At 47.8% G+C, this 20702-nt stretch overlaps 1 protein-coding gene across 1 annotated transcript; it reads left to right on the top strand.

Annotated features, from left to right (window-relative positions):
* Positions 1 to 5032: 5032 nt before the first annotated feature.
* Positions 5033 to 13379, top strand: LOC308420307 (chymosin-like; the record flags this gene model as incomplete). Its single annotated transcript, XM_080916259.1, has 9 exons — positions 5033 to 5094; positions 5244 to 5391; positions 6235 to 6352; positions 6731 to 6849; positions 8825 to 9024; positions 10326 to 10439; positions 11179 to 11323; positions 11888 to 11986; positions 13248 to 13379. 9 exons carry the CDS (start codon positions 5033 to 5035, stop codon positions 13377 to 13379), a joined length of 1137 nt encoding a protein of 378 aa, XP_080772385.1.
* Between the last annotated feature and the right edge of the window lie 7323 nt (positions 13380 to 20702).

Here is a 20702-nt window from a genome sequence, read left to right as displayed (position 1 = left end):
TGGATGCTGACTTGGGATTCTCTGAGTATAGAGTGCTATAGCTGGCTCACAGATAATTCTGTACGAAGAGTCCTGGGGAGCCTCATACGGAGTTCCTTAATGCTGTGCTAGTTTGCACTTCCACCAGTATTGTATAAAGGTCCCTCTTTCCCTATCTCCTCTCCAGTACTTGTTGTCAAGTGTTTTCTTTTTCTCTCCTAAAATAAATGTGTGTGTGTAAACCTAAGTACAGTGTCCGTGGTTTCAGGAACTAATTTGAGCCCCATGCAAGAGCAGTCTGTACTTTAACCTCTGAGCCATCTCTTCAGCCCCATTGTTTGATTTCTTGATGATAGTTCTGTCTGGAGTGAGAGGAAATCCCAGAACAGTTTTAATTTGCTTTTCCCTGATGCCAAGGATGTTAAACCACGTGTGTTGGCCACTGTGTTTTTTCCTCTGAGAACTAATTTTTGCTGGATGATTTTTAAATTATTTACCTTTTAGACTTCCATGTACAGTTTTGAGACATTAATTTCTTATCAGACATACAGCTGGCCCCTGCTTCACTCTGGTGACCACTTCTGCTACCAAGTAGGGCTGTGTCACTCCTCTGTGGCTGTGATAAAAATGTCATGACCCAGAGAAGCTTTAGAAGCATTTACCTTGGCTTACAGCTCCAGAAGGTTGGAGCCCATATGGCAAGAGCAGAAGCAGGGTGCTGGCAATTTCATTTTCATCTACATGAAGAAGCAGAGCAAGAGGCTGGATTGGGATGAAACTGTAAGACCCCAAAGCCTGTCCCCTGTGATGTATCAAACTGGAAGTTCACAATGTGAGAAGTTTATTTGTAGGGTTTTTTTTGTTTGTTTTTGTTTTTGTTTTTGTTTTGTTTTTTGCTTTTATTTGTAAAGCTGCTGTGAATAGCATTGCCCCCAACCCCTGATTTCTTTCTTGACAAGTTTACTATCTCTGTGTGTGTGTGTGTGTGTGTGTGTGTGTGTGTGTGTGTGTGTGTGTATACATGTGCACATGTATATGTGTGTTCATATGAATGGAAATGCAATATGTGTGTTTGGATGATGGGCCATTGTATGGACGTGGATGTAAAGGCCTGAGGTCCACCTTGGGTGTTGCTCCTTAGGAGACAGCCTCTTTGGTTTTTGAGACAAGATGTCTCACTGACCTGAAACTCAACAATTAGGCTTGGCTGCCTGGCAAACAAGCCTCAGAGATCTATCTTTCTCCATCTCCCCAGTGCTGAGATTACAAGCATGAGCTACTGATCCTTCATGTCCAGCTTTTTATGTGAGTCCTGGGGATTGAACGCGTGTCCTCATGCTTACATGTAAGCGCTTTAGTGACTGAGCTTTTCCCTAGTCCCCTGAATGTTTGTCAGGTTGTAATGGAGTCTTCACAATCTTTTAAGTAGGGATCCTGTAATCTATAAATGAGAATGATTTAACTTCTTTACCTGTCTGTATCCCTTTTATTTTTCTCTTGTGTTATTGTTCTAGCTAAGATTTTGAGCATTATATTGAACAAAGGTGGGGGGGGGCAGGCATCTGTCTTAGTCATTGCTCCATTGCTGTGCAGAGAAACCATAACTAAGACAACTCTTATAAAAGAGAAAGCGTTTAATTGGGAGCTTACTTACACGTTCAGAGGTTAAGTCCGTTATCATCTTGGCAGAAGCATGGCAACAGGCGTGGCATGGTGCTAAAACTGCTGAAAGATATATTCTGATCCTTAGGCAGAGAGGAGAGAGAAACTGGACCTGCATGGGTTTTTGAAAATCTCAGTACCCATCCCCAATGACACACTTCCTCCAGCAAGGTCACACCTACTCCAACAAGGCCACACCTCCTAATCCTTCTAATCCTTCTCAAATAGTGCCACTCCCTGATGACTAGGCTTTCATATGTATGAGTCTATGGGGGACATTTTGCTCAAACCACCACAGCACACTTGTTCTTTTCCTGATTTTTAGAGCAAGTGCTTTCTGTTTTTCCTTATTTAACATAAGACTGCCCATGTTTGCCATATGCCGCCTTTATTATGTTGAGGTGTGTTCCTTATTTATATTCTGAGTTTCTTCAGGGCTTTTATAATAAAGGGATGTGGAACTTTGCCTGAGGCCGTCTCTGTATCTCTTGAGATCTGTGTAAGATTGAAGTGTACTCTTCACCTACTTTTAAGTAGAGATCATCTTTAAGGTTACTCGCATGCTAAACTACCTCCATTACATATATTGAACTGATCTCAAATCCCTGGAATGAAGCCAGCCATGGTGCATAACTTTCTTTATGTGCTCTTGTATTCAGTTTGCAAGTGTTTTGTTGGGAAATTTTGTTTCTATGGTATTAAGGATGTTAGCACTTAATAGCTTTATCTTTGAATTTCATGTGACCTTTTCAGTATCACTGTCTCTCCTCAGAAGAAGAAAGTGAATCATGGAGTGATAAGGACATATGTCTAAAGTTATGCCACATGTAGCTGACCCTGGATTCAAAGGCTACATGGCCACACATGTTTTTCCAGAAGCCACACTTTTCCTCCCAGTCACCTTGCGGGGGGGGGGGGGATTCCTTCGAATTTCCTCAGTTAGATCCACATGTGCTCATTTGACTAAACTGCCTGCAGGTTGAGATGACAGTAGTTCTGTCTGCCGTGTCTAGTTCAGACACTTAGGTGACATTTAAGAAACTGACCTTAGTTGGTCTCATCAGTGCCTATATTTGAGTGGAGAACAAAACCTTGTGCTGAAGAAGGGGTGTCCTTGAGTCCTGAGTTGTTTCAGCCACTTTCTCGAGTTCCCAGACACAAGCCTTCTAGACCAAGGTGATTTGTCCTTGTGTGGTGCCAGGCAGCAAGTGCTCAACTCTTATCATGGTCTTTCTTAAGAGCATTTTCTAGATTGTGGCTTGCACCCGCAGATAACCTATCTTAGCACTGTGGGCTTCGGGGCAGTGTTCCAGCATGCACTTGAATGCTCTCAGAAGTTGCCAACTGTGTGAACAAATACAAAATCAGATAGCACAAAGGGATCTTTGATTCTTGGCTTTGTGGTCACCCTCCAGTGGGAGAGGTGGTTGCACCTAACACCTGTGGTCATTATCCTTGAAAGGTTGCCACTGGGGCCATGGGGGATGCAGAGCCATATATTATCTTTCCTCCATAATGGGACTAATAGCCTTAGAGTGCTAGATACTGCAGATGTGACTCACTATACACAATGCAACTGTCTCAAGGGGTGGCTGGAGCTTGAGACGAAAGACCTAGAAGCAAATTGGTCTTGACGTTTGGAGTGTGGAGATATTTGTTCAAGACACTCGAGACAATGCCAAGCTCTGATTACAAGCCTCTGTGGGCTTCCATCTCCTCCTCTGCATCATGGTGCACAGGTGTCACCAGTGGCAAGGCCACTTAGTTACACACCTGCTTCTTTAAACATTTCCCGAGCATGTGATATACATCCTACTCAGTGCTGAACTATGGGAGGAGATACAGTTCAGATGCAGGGTCATCAACTGGTACTGGGCTTCTGGGTCCTGGACCGGGAGCAGTACCCCAGGGGAGGAACACAAGATGTAAGCTTCATCACTTAACACTAATTTTGCCCCTTCTCTGGCCTTAGGAATAGAAGGTGCTGAACAACAGCTGTGTGTATCTGTGACCATCTCTCAGGGGCCTGAGAAGCAGCCGTTTCCTGGCCTTCTGAGGACACAGAAGGTAGCTTTGTGAAGAGTTGTGCATGACAGAGGGCATTGCCATGGTAGAGACGAGTCTGGCTCCTGTCCTTATGTCTGTTCAAATACTTCTGTGCCTGGCGTCTTCGGGCCCTCCTAGAGCCCCCATAAGCCAAACGTGTAAAATTTCAGTTGAAACATCTTTCAAAAAGGCTGATGTATCTAGATCCTCCATATGGCCTCAGCTATTGCATCCTGCCCTCTCTCGGTTCTCCACCCTTGTCAAGCCTTCCTCTCTATGTGGATGTTTGTCCTGTTAACAGCAGGCAGCTGTCACCATGTTCTGTTGTACATCATACTTCTGAACCTTCTGCCTTCCAGTTTGCCCACTTTATCCTGGCTTCATTCCGATTTTCCAGTTCATAGGCCTGGTACATAACTGTCTCCACAAATGTTACCGACACAGGCTTTAGTGTCTTTCCTGTCTCAAATCTCTCTTAGGCCAGACAGCATGAAAATATGGCTTCTGACCTGGTCTCCATTAGGGCGCTCAATATATTCACATGGGTGTTCTCCCTGTACCTATGAGTAGGTCTTCTACATGCAGTCTCAGCCTCCCCTCCTCCTGTCACTGCCATCTTTGCTGTATCCCTTCATGTGGGACATGCATCTGCCTCCCCAGTCCTTCCAGATGCTCCAGTGAGCAGGCCTTTGCCACTAATGTTCTCAGCATCCTTTCCATTGAGGGTCTCCAGGGATGCACGTGCCTTCTCTTTTAGACAGTGTTCTCAGTGGGAACGTGGGGCACCGTTGGCCTAGGCTCGAATGTTGAGCTTCCTCTACTGGGGTGATAGATTATACAGACATTTTTGGTCTCAGATGCCACTTTGAGTCTAGATCAAGCTTTTTCTGGAAAAAATTGTCTAGGTGGCCAAAAACAGGAGGACCTTGGACATCAGTAAAGTCTGGCCTATGGGTGGGCAAAGAGAAGGGAGGTCTGTGGCTTGGTGGGAACAGGCTGCTCAAAGAGTAGAAGGCACAGCATGAAACAAGTTCCTGGTAGCAGCCCCACCTGTGTTAGCTCAGAGGTCCCGTCTAGAGAGGGATTTGGTATAAAGGGGCCTGTGTTGACTTTTCCCAGCTTGGAGGCCTGTGTACCCTTCAATGTTGAAGTCTTTAGAATGATAGACTTTGTAGTTCTTATCAGTGTGAGTCTTGGGTAGTATAGGTGCTATCTCACTATGTTTGTGAAGTAGTCTAAAGTTGGGGGTGCCTCTGAAGTCTGGGCATCCAGCCAGAAGGAGCCCCACTCTATAAAGGCTGAAAGGATGGGTACTGGCTAGAGAGGCCGTTTCCCGTGGTCCAGAATGAGGTGCTTCGTGCTGCTCCTCGCTGTTCTTGCCGTCGCCCAGAGCCATGTGGTCACCAGGTGAACGTTGGGCCCTGGGTGTGCAGGGGGACACTTGCTCTTCCAGCCCTCAGTTTCCTTGGGGCCAGAGGCTGAGCTGGAAAAGAGTATGGGGTTGGTGCATGGAGCCCAGTCTTCTTCCTTATTGTGGCTTCCCCCCACCTCTTCAGGATCCCTCTGCACAAAGGGAAGTCTCTGAGGAACACCCTGAAGGAGCAAGGACTGCTGGATGACTTTCTGAGGAGACACCAGTATGAGTTCAGTGAGAACTCCAACATCGGGGTGGTGGCCAGTGAGCCTCTGATCAACTATCTAGATGTGAGTGTCTCTGTAGGCCTTCTCAGGGATGAATTCTAATGTTCCTAGGCTCCTGCCTTGCCAGAGCATTTCTTTTTTCAAGAACTGTGGAGCCTGTGGGCATGGAGGCTACCTCCTTGCCACCAGTAGCTTCTCACAGGTCAGCAGAGTCAGCAAAGACAGTCCTCTGGTCTTCAGGGCTTCAAAAGCCTTGCTGGATGGGTCTGAGTTCAGATGGCCTTCATCCAACAGCCTACTTTTCGGGATCAGGGAAAACATGTCTTAGTGTGTGGACATCAGATCTGGAGGCAGCAGATGTCCGGTCTTTAGTTTCTAAGGCATGGGTTCTATTTTTCCCTTCTTCTCACCCAGGCAAGAGTACCATTGTGCCCTTTTCCTTTCTGGAGCCTGCCCCCATCCATCACTCACGGCACTTAACGATCAATGCTTTCATGACTGCGCCTTCATTTCTACATCTAGGTCACAGTCCCGGCCCAGCCGCAAGGGAGCTGGAAGAAGCAGGTAGACTGGAAGCTCGAATGGGCTCCTGGGACTCGGCCCTCAGCAGATGCCTTAGGTCTATGGGTAGCTTCTTCCTGCCTTGGCAGGGTAACGTGGTCTCTTCCCCATGTAGGACTTTAGTTCTGGCTCACGGTGTGCTTCTGAGCTGATTCCAGACCGCTGTAGGCCTGGGGTGAGAGTGCAGAAGACTGAGATGAGGAGCCCTCCCTGTGGAGTGAGCGCCACCTTCCCCTTTCTCCTTGACGCTCCCTCTCCCAGACCCTGGAGTAGAAACTCACAGGCATCTGTACCCAGCATCCCCATCCCTGACTACACCTCTGACCCAGCGCTGTCTGTTCTCAGAGCGAGTACTTCGGGACAATCTATGTTGGAACACCACCCCAGGAGTTTACGGTGGTGTTTGACACAGGCTCCGCAGAACTCTGGGTACCCTCTGTCTACTGCAGCAGCAAAGTCTGCCGTGAGTGACTTCCCACTCTGCCCACCCCTCTTGTCCTCTCCTTTTCTGTCCCCCAGATGAGGAAATGGATGTCCGGAGAGAAAAAGGATCTTGGCTAAAGCTACTCAGATAACAGAAAATGGGTTTGGAAAACACACACCAGGGTTTTCTTCTCTTTGTGTTTGGAATTACATGGGCAGGGGTTCGGGGATGGGGGTTGGGTTTCTGGATTAAACTATGGGACCAGGTTGCAGAAAGCCCAGGCTATATATTTTCCCCAGAGGGAATGGCTGATCCACAGCTGTGATCTTACAAGGCTTAGTGGGGTTTTCCACCCTGCCTGAGAATGATGAAGGCAAGAGGATACTGAGGATCCACTAATTTGGGTCTTTGTCGCAGGAAACCACCACCGCTTTGACCCATCCAAGTCCTTCACCTTCCAGAACCTGAGCAAACCTCTGTTTGTTCAGTATGGTACCGGCAGAGTGGAGGGCTTCCTGGCCTATGACACTGTCACAGTAAGTGAGGTGGCAATAGCCTGGGCTTCCCCTGACCTTGCCCCAAGGCCCCCAGTTTCAGTGGGTTGTGCCTCTGGTGGGAATGGGGGCCCCTTGGGTCCTGTCCACTGGGTGGCTTCCGAGAGGGGTTGCTCCTGGTACTTATTTGTGTGAAGTTCCCCTCCCTCCTCCATTGCTTGCTGGGACTGCTCTCAGAGCTCCACTTTAATGCTTCCCCAGTTCCTGGTGTTTATGTTCTCATCTTGGCCAGGACTTGGGTCACTCACAGTTTACTCGACTCCACGCACATCCTGTATATGGTGCCAGCACCTCTACTAGCCTTCCCTTCGCCTATTCTAACCCAGTCTTTGCTTCTCTGCACAATGTTACTCTACCAGTGAGCTCTCTCCAGCATCCTATAAAAGTCACATGCTGCCTATGGCCTTACCCTGATTTATTTATTCTGAGGGCTCATTGAACCTGACCTGTTCTATATCACTGCTTTTTAAAAATCCACTGTTGGCCTTTCCTGTTGGGTGAAAGGTTCTCCATGGCAGGGACTTTCTTCTACCCATTGATACATCCCCAAAGCCTTACACACAGCACATCAGAGCTCCTCGATAATAGTTTGTTGGCTGAAAGAAAGAGAATTGAGTTATGCCTTAGTACCTAGCTACTGTTCATTTGTTCACACCATGAGTGCTTGCTCTAGGAAAGATGTAGTGGGGGACAAGAGGAGAGAGGACCTACTTGTCTTGTGCTTTCTAGCAAAAGGCACTCGGGTGGCCTTGTGAAAGAGAGGTCTACCTTCAAAAGACAAGTCAAATGGCTGTGAATGTGCAGAGTAAGGCATGAAAAAAATAAAACTAGAATGGGTGGACGAATGCTTTGGTGGGCGTGGTGGACAAGCTGGAACCCAAATGATACACTTCCAGAAGCCAGGCCAGAGATGACCTGGGCTCAGCACTGCAGGGGAGCTGATTGCAAAGATCCCGGGTCAGAGGCCAGCACTGAGGATGAACCAATGTGAGCTGAGGGCCAGGGATGAGGAAAGTGAGAGGCAGGACCAGAAGCAATGATTCTATTCTGCATCTGAGATGCTGGAGGCAGGTATACCCTGCGTGGCGGGTTTGATCTCAGGTTTGAAGTCCACATTTGTTGCCCTGTGTGGAGACTAATTTTATGGGACAGAGCAGAGGCAGAACTGCTTCATCCTCCTGTGTGGTCCAGAATAGGCAGATCAACATAGCTACCCTCTGGGGAAATGGGCTAATGAAGAACAATTCCCTTTAGCATGGTACCGATAACTGTTCAGTAAACAGACATTCAGTGAAGGTCCAGTGAGTGTTCAGCTATTTAGCTTAGGCACTGATTGGAGATTTAGGCATTATTATTCCGTCCATCAGATAAGGGCCTGGGGCCTGGAGAGGAACTTATCTCAAGCTCAGTAAGCAAGTGACTGAATGGTGACCCCATGGCACCTGCTTTGTGCATGGTGATGCCTTCACAGGAGGGAGGACCACAGGAGGGAGGATAATGGGAGAAAGGATCATGGTTGGGAGGATCATGGGAGGGAGGATCACAGGAGGAAGGACCATGGGGGAGGACCACGGGGGAGGACCACAGGAGAGGACCATGACTCCGAGGTGCAGCTGCTTCTGCTGGCAGCCTTAGAACAACCACCAGGCCACTTCCTTTGGGTTTGTCCCCAACATGAGACCTGTGTCTATCCCAGCACTGTCTCCTCTTCCCCTTCTGGTGTCATCCGAACAGTTCTTAGAAGCAAACAGAAAACGTGGAGGGCCTGGGCCACTCCATGTTTAAGCTAGAACTAACCCTGTGCTGTCTATCAAAGTGGAGACAGGACAGTGAGGGCTGGGTTCTGACACTGGACTGTGATCCCAGACTGGCTGCCCCAAGCCCTGGGATCCTCCATCTCTGGCTGCAGAAGCTCACAGGTGGAAATCACCACAAGTTTCTTTTTTCATTTTCCCAGGTCTCTGATATTGTAGTTTCTCATCAGACTGTGGGCCTGAGTACCCAGGAGCCAGGTGACATCTTCACCTACTCTCCATTTGATGGCATCCTGGGCCTGGCCTACCCTACTTTTGCCTCCAAGTACTCAGTACCCATATTTGACAACATGATGAGCAGGCACCTGGTGGCCCAAGACCTGTTCTCTGTTTACATGAGCAGGTAGGAGCTTCACCCCCCAAGGGTCTGACTGATATCTGGAAAGCACTGGTGAAGGTGAATGTATGCCCCTTGGAGACACTACCTACTAAGGTAGCCACCAGCATCCACACTATCTCCATCCTGGTTTCCGGGTACCTCCAAGCTTCTGTCCAGAGTTTACTGGGCCAAAGATGAGATGATTTCCATTCTACATCCCCGTCCCCCTCAAAGCCTTGCTGGAGATGTGTTAGAGAGCTTGCATGTGCTAGGCCCCAGGTTCAATCCCTGATGCTATAAATAACAACGACAAAAACAAAGCCTATTTCCATCTCTAGATAATGTCTTTTAACATGTTCTTCCAAAGAGACAGGATCTTTGGAATCATTTGTGGATGTCTTTGAGATCCTCAATCCTAAAGAGCACAGGGTTCTCCTTTACCAGAGAAAGGGAGGATTGCTTATTCAAGAATTTGTGTTGGAGCCAGGCCTCCATCCCAGGGAGCCGGCTACAGTGTTGCTACTTTATCTTCCTGCTCCTTGTGATGACCTAGCTCCTCTTAGACTTGGGGTAGGTGGCAGCACAAGAAGAAAGAGACCACCCCTGGAGAGGAAGCTGGGCAGCTGAGGAGACGGGACCCCAGGGAAAGAGTAAGGTGGTACATTTCATTTATGCATGCACTTAGATAGTCATTCATTCATGTACTCCATGTATATTTACCAGGTCTTGTATATGCAGAGTTTAGGCCAGGACCTGGGTATACACAAATGCAAACAAGACAAGCTGGAAGATATATTTTAGCAAGAAAAAGAGACAGCACACAGCTATTCACATTGTAATCAAGCAGTTTTGAGAAGGGTGCCCCAGCAAAGAATGGGGCCTATGGGTGTCTTAAAGCATGGAATGTCCACTTTGGCATGTGCATATATGCCTGTGTGTACATGTGTGAACATATACACAGGGCAAGGCAGGACAGGCTTTATTGATGATGGATGAGAATTATCTAGGTGAGGGGCAGAGAGCAAGCACATTTTAGGTAGCAGCTGCTATGCTCTAGAACTTGGAGGTAGGAAGGACTCAAGTTCTAGGTGTGGAACAGTGTGAGTAGCTGAGACAGTGCATGAGTGTGGTCCCACTAAGCATTAAGCATGCAACCGTATCACAGAGGGAGAAGAAGGGATCTGGCTTTGGGAGACAGTTTTAATCCAAAGTGTGGGACCTTGTTGAAGATAAGATGGGTCTCTACCCATCTGTCTTGGGATGGGACTGGGCACTTTTCCCCAGCAGGATGTCTGCTGCTACAGAGAGGCCTTTCTTGGTTCCAGGAATGAGCAAGGGAGCATGCTCACACTGGGGGCCATCGATCAGTCCTACTTCATTGGCTCACTGCACTGGGTGCCTGTGACTGTACGGGGATATTGGCAAATCACAGTGGACAGGTAGGTGATCAGAACCTTGTATGGACCCCTGCTAGAGGCTGATTTTTGGTGTATGGCTATGGAAGCTTGGGTGTCACACCACAGGGCTGAGAAGAGTTGTTCCCAGTAGCTTTGAGATTATTGATTGATCTCACAGCTAGCTGGGGTTCTTTGCATGTGGTTATGCTGCAAATCCAACCTTGCACTGACTGCCTCTTGCCTGTTGGCACTGTGCTGAGTGGTTCTAGAGATGCCTCAGTGGTTGCCACTGGATTTGTAGGAGGAGGGTACCAGCATTGCTCTCAGTGTGTAGGTTATTGACTTTTTATTTGGGTCTCATGACCATCATCGGAGGAAGCTGATTCATAGATTACTCATGTACCTGTTTTGTTCATGAGAAGCCCAAGTATACAAATGGCGGGAGACCTGTCTGAGACAGGCATCGGGTAAATGGCAGAGAAGATGTAAAACTGGACCTTTAGGCAACTAGGAAGTTCTCAGTCCACCCACGTAATGGTGTAAGGTGGATTGTTTTGTTATTTGGATCCTTGCAATTTGAGCTGTTCTCAATTCAATTGCCAGTTGAGGGGAAATTGTTTCTTCATTGATCTTGAGAAGTTTTGGGGGTTCCTAGAAGAGGCTCAAAAGGATTTAGACTTCCCCCCTTCCTTGAGGATCTTGATAGGGGTAGGATGGACCCAGAAGGAAAAGGCTCTGGGTATAGGTTGATATTTTGGGGCCCTTCTGTTTAATCTTCCAGGATCACAATCAATGACAAAGTGGTGGCCTGTCAAGGTGGCTGCCCTGCTGTTCTGGACACAGGCACTGCCCTGCTGACGGGGCCTGGTAAAGACATCCTCAATATTCAGCAGGCCATTGGAGCTGTGCAGGGCCATCATGACCAGGTAAGGTCAGGCCCTCCCCTTACTTCCAGAAACTTCCCAAATCAAGAGCCTCTTTCTACACAGAAGAAATGTTGAAGGAGAATGCTGGGTGAACCCATTTTTTTAAAAAATGGCCAATGCTTCCCTTCCAGCTTTGGTCTGTCCTTGCTGTGGGGCTTTATACTTTCTTTGCACAGTGGTGATACTTTGTTTCCTGGTCCTCTGAGAGGCTATACCTTTTGTGGTTCACTAACCTTTGCTGCACCTTCTCATTCTATTCGGTCTACCACTATCACCAGTCTGCCCACTCTCCCTTTTTCCTGAGATACTTGTACACTTTGGATAGCCTTATAAGGAAGACACAGAGGCAAGCTTTTTTTTTTTTTTTTTTTTTTTTTTTGTCACATTGGGGTTTGTCCTCGTGTTGCTGAAAGCTGATACTTCCAGCGGGACTATGCCTTGAGATTCGGCCTTATCTGGAGAGCCTCCCTGTTTCCCTCTGAGAAGAGTGACACAGTGTGGAGGAAAGAGTTCTGCATCATCAGTGTCTCTCTTGATAAATGACACCCCTTTCCCTTCTCTCAGTTTGACATCGACTGCTGGAGGTTGGACATCATGCCCACGGTTGTCTTTGAGATCCATGGTAGAGAGTTCCCACTGCCACCCTCTGCTTATACCAACCAGGTATGCACTTCCAGAGAGCGAGGCTCTGGGTCCATCTAGCATCCCTTGCCCTGGGACTTTGGCGAAGGCTAATGGCATGGACCAGACCAAGAGTACAAGGTCCCTTGAATGGGTCATGGTATTTATCTTTGAGCTTCTTTGTGAGGCCACTGTAGAGTCTCGTTAAAAGAAATGGAAAACAGGAAGGACAGAGAGCCAAGGGCTTTGAGGAAGGATATAGATTGGATCCCAACTGCTCATTGGGACCTCTATTCATTGTTCAAGTGTTTAAGCCCTGGTAGTGTAGAATTCCATCTAGGGTTTCCTTAGCTCTTTTTGGCTGTTGTGGGATTGCTGGTCTCAATGTGTACCCTAAGACACCCTGAGTACCCTAATGACAATTAAGGTGATAGATGCTGAGAGTTTGATGGTAAGGGGTTGGAAATGGGGGTACAGCACATGGGGGCCAAAACTCAGAGCCACAGGGCCTCACCGGATCAGTGCAGATTAAGCCAATTTAATTTTTTGAGCTCTATTTATTTATTAAGTTTTTAATCCCAGTACATGGGAGTCAGAGGCAAGAGAATTTCTGTGAGTTTGAGGCCAGCCTGGTCTACCTAGTGAGCTCTAGGCCAGCCAGGACTACATAGAAAGATACTGTCTCAAGAAACAGAACAAAATTTTAATTTTTCTTTTATTTTTATCTGAGTATTTTGCCCACATGCACATATAAATAGTATATGAGCCTAGTGCCCATGGAGGGTCTTAATAAGATGTCAGACCCCCTTGGGATTGGAGTCACCAGTGGTTGTGAATCATCATGTGAGTGCTAGAAACTGAAACTGGGTCCTTGGGAAAAGCAACAAGTGCCTGATAACTCCTGAGACCTCTCTCCAGTTCATTGTTTTTAATTTTAATTATTTTTAGTGTGTGTGTGTGTGTGTGTGTGTGTGTGTGTGTGTGTGTAGAGGGTATATGCATGTGAGTGCAGTTACCTGTAGAGGCCATAAGATCCCCTGGGGCTGGATTTACAGGAAGTTTTGAGGCACCCAAGGTAGGTGCTGGAAACCCTGATCCTCTGCAAGAAGCAAGTTCTGGTACTTGCTGAGCAATCTCTTCAGTCCCAACTCTCTCCATCTGTTGAGTGTGATGACTCTGATTCTCTTTGCTTACCTGGGAAGGTGATTTTAAGATTTGATGAAACAACAGAGAATAACTGAGGGTTGGGGTAGAAAAACTCTGGCCATTGAATCCAACCTCATCGCAAGCTTGTTTTGTCCAGTTCCAGGGCTCCTGCTCTAGCGGCTTCAAGCATGGTTCCCAGATGTGGATCCTCGGGGATGTTTTCATTCGGGAGTTCTACAGTGTATTTGACAGGGCCAACAATCGTGTGGGGCTGGCCAAGGCCATCTGATTATACAACCACACACACACACACACACACACACACACACACACACACACACACTTTATCAAGTGAAACGCTCCCAATAAATACTGCATTTCTTCAAAGACTGGTTTCTCTTGTTTTCAAGGGCACTGGAGCTCTGCACCAACATGAGGTTGGGCTGTCCCAGCCACGTGGGCAGAGCTGTGACCACATGAATTGGGGAGGGATGGGGCTATGGTTGGTGGGTAGAAACTTTTTGAACTGAGGTGGAGGAGACTAAGTCTGCCTTGCCCACCTGTCTTTCCACTCTAGAACTTTCTAGAAAATAGTATCTGAGGAGTAAAGGTATGGTATTTGTGCTGAGTAGAGAACACTCGGCCCGTGGAGAGAATGTCTCCAGGTTCACAAAGAGCACAACATTGCTGTTGTAGACCTGGATAGGAGATGCAAAATGTCTTGGAAGGGTTCAGGGTCATAAGTTGCTATTTACCTTGGGTGGTTAGAACCGTGGGTATCGTCCTAGTCTTTCTTGGACAAGGGACCATCAGTGCGCAGGCATACGCATGTTGGCCTGCTTTGAGGCTGGTAGTTGAGGCCAGGCACCAGCAGTGAAGCTTCCATAGAAGACTGGGTGTTGAGTAGATGGAGTGCCTCTGCCCTCAGCCTTGCACATTCTTCCTGAAAGGGGAGTTCTGGAGAGCCAGACGTCAAAGATGAGAACTAAGGATTGAAGCTAGATTTGTTTGTTTGTTTTTCCCCCTCAGTCACCTTGGGGCACAGGCCAGGGGAGATCTCTGAAGTTGGGGTCGGGCTGACTCTCTAGGAAGTACTTTTCTGGGCTTGCACATGTGTGCTTCTATTCCCTTTCCTCTTTTTTTTTCCACGTGTGTGTATGTGTGCAGGAGCACATGTGGAAGTCAGAAGACAGCCTTAAACATCATCCTCAGGAACACTGTCCTTTTGAGGCAGGATTTCTCATTGCCCTGGAGCTCACCAACTAGGCTAGGCTGGCTGGTTAAGAACCCTCAGGGATTCTTCTGACTCTGCCTCAGTGCTGGGCTTACAGGTTTGTACCAATATGCCCAGCATTTTTACACAGGCTCTGGGGCCCACACTCAGGTTCTTATGCTTGCAAAGCAAGCGCCTTATTGGTTGAGGCATCATCTCCTAAGTCCTGGCACTGCCTTCATTTGACAGGCTTCTCCCGAGGATGATATGAGAGCTCAGACCCTGTTATTAGTATTTTATAGTCACAGCAATACCACATAGCGGCAGTGGAGGATTAGACTTGGTTGTACTTATGGTATTGACTCACTGCCTCCTGGAAGACCCACTTTGTCTTGACCACTGGCTGGTCCCGCAAATAGGGGAGGAGCCATAAGATAGGCGGTGTCTCAGGGGCTGGAAGCTCCTGGCTTGGCAGTAATGCTTCAGAGGAGATTAAAGACGGCAGTGGTGGTCAGAGTGGAAAGTTACTGACTGGCCCATCTGGAGGCATCTCTTGGGTCCTTCTCAGAGCTATTGAGATTGAGAGACCAGGGCAATGGGGTCTTTAGAGAGGCAGCTGTGGCCTCTAACAGCAAAGGCACAGAACTGGGTTATGAAAATGAGGAATGACCCCGGAGATCTGAGAGTCTGGGGTGGCTTGGGGCAGAGGGCATGAGACTATAAGGGATTTCAGGACAGGGAGTATGGTGGCTGCAGTGGTCAGGCCCTGGTCTCTGAGCCTCAGGGAGCCAGGAAAGCAAAGTCATTGCTAAGAAGGAGTAAGATGTGACTTCTCTAAGTCTCACTTTTCATAGACCAACACTGTTTATTTGTGAAGAGTGAGACAGAATTGGGCCATGTTCTTTATTTTCAGCCTTTGCATAGATTTAAAAGAAAGCAAAAGAGTTATCGGATAAGTTTATAAAAATCTTGTTATGCACTTTAAAGGTTTACAGTTTAACAACTGCACTTTAAACCCTCAAGCCTTATTTGGAGATCATGGAAAAAGTCTAAGTGTGGTGATTGTCATAAATGCAAGACTTGGATAGAACAGCGTCACCCCATAGTGCTCACCTAACCCTGGTACTGTTCCCTGTGTGAGCTGTTGGTGAGAATACAGTAAGCCTGGCGTAGCATCCCCATCCTGGGCTTCTCTGGCTGCATGGTAAACTGGGACCTCGATTCTTCAGCTGACTCCGGCCCATGCTCTACCTGTAATGTTCTCTATGCCAGCACCTGATGGATGCCTTTCAGTCATTACCAGATCTTAGATCAAACTGCTGGTCCTCAGAATGTCTTGACTAGGCAGGTGCTTAGTACTGACCATGTGGGTTCGGGGGGAGCACTAATTGCCTTTAGAGAATTAGTTTACAAAGGGTCTCCTGAGTGCTGGGCCTGGGCCTGACTTTTCAGGGGCTCTGCTAGGGATGAAGGAAGGAGCCACCAGCACATCTAACTATGGTGTGCCTAGGGGCCGGCATGGGGAGATGCTCTGCCGGGCTGGGCTGGCACACACACTTCCCACTATCTGCGTGCAGTGGTGGACCAGCTGGAGGGGAGAACAGCAAGGCCCCTGGATGGCTGCTGTGTATAGCCTCACCCAGCACCCAGTCGCAGGGCTCTGGGCCACATTCTGCACGTCTCTCACCTTCAGCTCTCCTCAAGCTTCAGAGCAACTTAAATATCATCTGATCTAGGAGGAACCCTGATCTGTTAGTCAGCAGTGTTGTTTAAGACAGAACATCTGAGTCATGTATCTCTGGAGATGCTGCAGACAGTGGGGTATCTGTCTGTCCTCTGAATCCTCTGCTGTGTGGTTCCTGGCACAACACTGAGGCTCAGCCTGTTCCTGCAGGCAGCCGTGCCTTTGTAACATGAGGGAGAATACCTCCCATAAGATGGAATGAATAGTGTGAGACACACACACACACACACACACACACACACCATACACACTACACATAAAGACACACAAACACACAAAGACACACACAGACACATGCAGATATACAGATACATATACAGACACATACAAACATGCATAGACACACACATATACAGAAAAACACACACAAACATACACACAGACATATAGATATATACACATAAACATACAGACATACAGATATGCACACACAGACATGCTCACACAGGCATGCACACACACACACACACACACACACACACACACACACACACTCACACTCACACACATGCCCTGTCCTACCCTGAGTTGACAAACACAAACCTCAGGCTTCGGGCCCATTTCCAGCCCCTCTGCATCCCCATCACTCACCTCCTTGCCAGTTCCCATCCTAATAAGAGGAAGTGTTAACCCAGGGAACTGCTTGGAAAGGAAGTCTTTGAAATGGAAATGTTGTGACAAAATGATGGATTGTTTCCCTGGAGCTGCACAGCTTGTTTCTTCCTAGTGGCTGAAGAGCAAACAGAATGGACAGAAATGGCAGAGTCCGGAATGGTACAGCTCAGGGATACCCTTACTGAGAGCGGGACATGAGGCCTTGGGAAAGGCGAGGGAGGCTGAGGGCGGCAGCCCCGCTGCTGTCAGGTAGCTCTGTTCATCCCCAGGGCCAGGGCCACAGCTTGCAGCAACTGTGGGGAGAGCACAGTACCAATGCCAAGTGGGACACTGGGGCTGCCCATCTGCCTGTGTTGTACCCAGCCTCACACAGCTTGCCTCAGACATCTCTGCTGTCCCCTAGGCCTCCCATCTCTACCTTCACCTGCTCCTCCTCCTTCATGCCAGCTTGAGTGTCACCTCCTCTGAGAAGGTGCCTATTATTCACAAACCCACTTTTCCCAAATAATCGATCCAGGAATAATCGATGGCTGAGTCCTATCCCGGGGACAGCTTTTCGGCCCCACTAGACAGTTGGCAGAAATTTTGACACTACCAGGACAAAAGAAGTAAGTCAAGGCAGGGCTCTGGAAATTGGCCAGGATCAAGAACATTTACATTTGAAGCTCAGGGCAGGCTGTCCTTTTGTCTCTTCCTTCTGCATGTAATTAAAGTGGTTTAAAAGAGGACTGAAATATCCCAATTCCGCCTCAGCCTCAGAACTGGCTGGAGTCATGTTATAGTTTTGTCTAATTCTCTTTTTTTCCTTCAATCCTCGCTCCTGCCCTGGGGAATCCGTTGTTTGATCAAGCTGGTCTCAGTCACCACCCCTAAATTGTTACTTGTCGTTTTAGAATGGGACACTGTGTCCATTGTGAGCACACAGAAAGGTTCTCCCATGTGGTCTTTTGGGTTTTGTAGACACGAAGACATAGAGATGCATCCGTGAGGGCCTGGGAGCAAAGCTCCCTGCCTAGTGTTTGCCCGGAATGCACCAGGACCTGGGTTCAATTCTCAGTGCTGCAAACGAGACAAAAGAAAACACCCCAAATAAAGCAAACAATGTGCATGTGGTTATTGTCATGTTTTATAAAGAGATAAGGGAGAGAAGGAATATGTTTGGTGGATGTGCAGTCAGGTACTGGGGAAGGGATGGCTCTGCGGGTCCATGCTGAAGTATCCCTTCCCCCTGAGGGACCAACCACATGACGGATGGTATAGCATAGCACAGAGTTTATTCAGGGCATGGGGAAGGGAGCTGAGGGACGAGAGAGAAAAAGGAGAGAGAAGAGGTGCAAGCAGCCCCGATTATAGTAAGTCAGGCACACCTGCTGTTGCCAGGTAACTGTGGGGGCAGAGCCTAGACTAAGAGCCAATGGTTATCAGTGGGTTGAGTGAAGACTTTGAACACAACTGAGAATCTTGAGCTTGAGAGTGAGGCTAGAGCGGTAGGGTCAATGGAATGCAATGGTTGGGCAAAGATATGAAAGAACGTTATCAGTGCACCAAGAGGGAGAGAACCAGTGGGTTGTCAGGTCTCAAACCAGAGGCAAAAGCTAACTGAAGTTCCCATTAACATATCAAAGCAGATGCCAGGTTCTCCCAGCATCCCTCTGTTCCCTACTCTAAAACCTTTCAGCCCAGGGCTAGGCTGCCCACCCCTGATGACCTTCTCTATAGAATCCAACCATTTTGGTTATCTGGCACTTTCTTTTTACCCTTGGTCTGGCTCACCCTTCGCACATGGCTCAGGGTCAAGTCTACTCTGGACTCCCAGCTGTCCCTTCTTCTGGCCATGCTCTCCCTTTATCTACAATGGAGTTTCTCCTTCATCATACCTAGGAGCAGCCATGTCCTTCCTTTTTTAAAATTTTATTTTGTTTTCATTCATGGGAAAACATAAATACATCATGTTTTGCTTACATTGTCTGGCTTTCTAATGACAGATGGGTCATTTCTAATTCTTTAGAGTGTTTAGTGCTGGCATAGAATTGTCCTGTAGCTTAATGTTGAATGAATAAACAAAACACACTTCAATTTTCCAGCCCAGGAAGCAGCTCTAGTCCTGGAGCGCCCTCTAGTGACCACACAAACCTAGAGCATCTTGTTTATACCCTGGTACATTTTTGCCACTTTGGGGGCAGCGGTCAGGTCAATAGACTTGACTGTCTTCCTCATGCAGAGCACAGTGGCAGCTTCTTCAGGAGACAGATAAGGCAGGAGGTCCTTTTACTCCACCCTTAACTCCGAATATTTCTGAATGAGATGGGTGTCTCAGGATTTCTATTGCCATGAAGAGATGCCATGGCAACTCTTATAAAGCAAAACATTGAATTGGAACTGACTTACAGTTTCAGAGGTTGAGTCCATTATAGTGGGAATAATGGCAGTGTCCAGGCAGACACGGTGCTGGGGAAGGAGCTAGGAGTTCTACATCTTGTTCCGAAGGCAGCCAGGAGGAGACTGGGTCCACATTGGGCAGAGACCTGAAGACACAGAAGACCTGAACGCCTGCCCCCACAGTGACACAATTCTGCCAACAAGTCCATGCCTACTCCAACAAGTCCTTCTAATAATGCTACTCCTCATGGGCTAGGCATTCAAACACACGAGTCTATCAGAACCAAACATATTCAAACCATCATAATGGGAAACACAGTCCTCTTTTTTTTTTTTTTTTTTTTTTTTTTTGGTAGAGTTTCACTTCCCTTTTGAGGATTATGATGGCCTTGGCTGTGTTCTCTGGTATGGCAGATTTGGTTTCCAATAGCCATGGTTGAAACTTTACCTCTGAGCTCCAAGTTCAGACCATGACACTTGAGAAGCCCCTTCTTTCCCAGGACTATGTTTAGCATCTAGATTAGAATAACTGTCTGTAAGAGGGAACAAAGAGTCTGCACATAAGCCTGTATGTGTCTCTGGCAGTGTTCTGTAGCCATACCTCTTACAGCTTTGAACTGGTGCTGAAAGTAATGTCTTCCCCTGTGACCCCCAACCACAGCTATAGTCTACGTACCAGGTCTCAGTTGCACAAATCTCAGTGCATGTTCTCTATGCGTGAGACAATAAACAAAGAATAGAGAAAAGCCTTTCCCTGAGTCTACAGGATCCTCAGAACCCCTGAGCACATCCAACAGAGAGGAGATAGATTAGAAACCCAGACCCTTCAGAAACTCTTTAGATGGAGTCAGTGGAACTGAACACAAGTCTCCACATGGATGTGTGCAGCACCGATGTCAGCCTGGCTGGTGGAGGAGATGTCCTTCCTCCTCCTCATGTTCAGCCTGTACCAGCAGCCACACATCAGGACTTCCCACTAAAGCTCCTAACAGCAATCATCCCATGGATCCCAGCCTGCCTGGGCTCAGGGGCAGAGGTCTTCAGGTAGCCAAAGATCCCTGATGTAGGATGGTGGAAAAATGGGCTAGAGAAAACTGTCATCTTTCTCACACAGAAGGCTTGGCTTGAGGTTGCACATTCTGTTGCTGAAGTACCTTTCTGTCTCATCTGCTCCTTCCTGGGTGTGCCTAGCACCAGGTGCTGAAGCCACATGGTGATGAAGACGACATTCTTCGCCCATATGGCTTTATTGAGTATGTCAGTCAGCTTTCAGGCACTGGGGCAAACTACCCTGGAAAGCTGACTTACAAGGAGGAAAGACTTATTTGGTGGTGTCACAGGCTTCTGTCTCTGGTTGGTGAATGTGTTGTTCTGTGGGGAGAAAACATGACGGTAGGTAGTTTGCAGCAGAGAAAAGCATTTCATGTCATAGAAGCCAGGAAACAAAGACAGATCGACAGGAAGGTATTAGGGTCTCCCACATCCCCTTCATGGACACACCCATGACATAACTCCCTCTTACAGGCACCTTCTACAGGTCCCACCAGCTCCCATTAGCCCCATACGGAGAGGAGCAAACATTAAACACATGTCCCTTGGGGAGACACTCTCAATTATAGCAGGAAGTAGGAGCTATTAGAAGTTTTCTCCTGGCGTCATTT

Source organism: Micromys minutus, assembly GCF_963924665.1.
Source record: "Micromys minutus genome assembly, chromosome: 4".
In the NCBI taxonomy this organism is placed as follows: Eukaryota; Metazoa; Chordata; class Mammalia; order Rodentia; family Muridae; genus Micromys; species Micromys minutus.
This window is presented reverse-complemented; position numbering and strand designations above follow the sequence as displayed.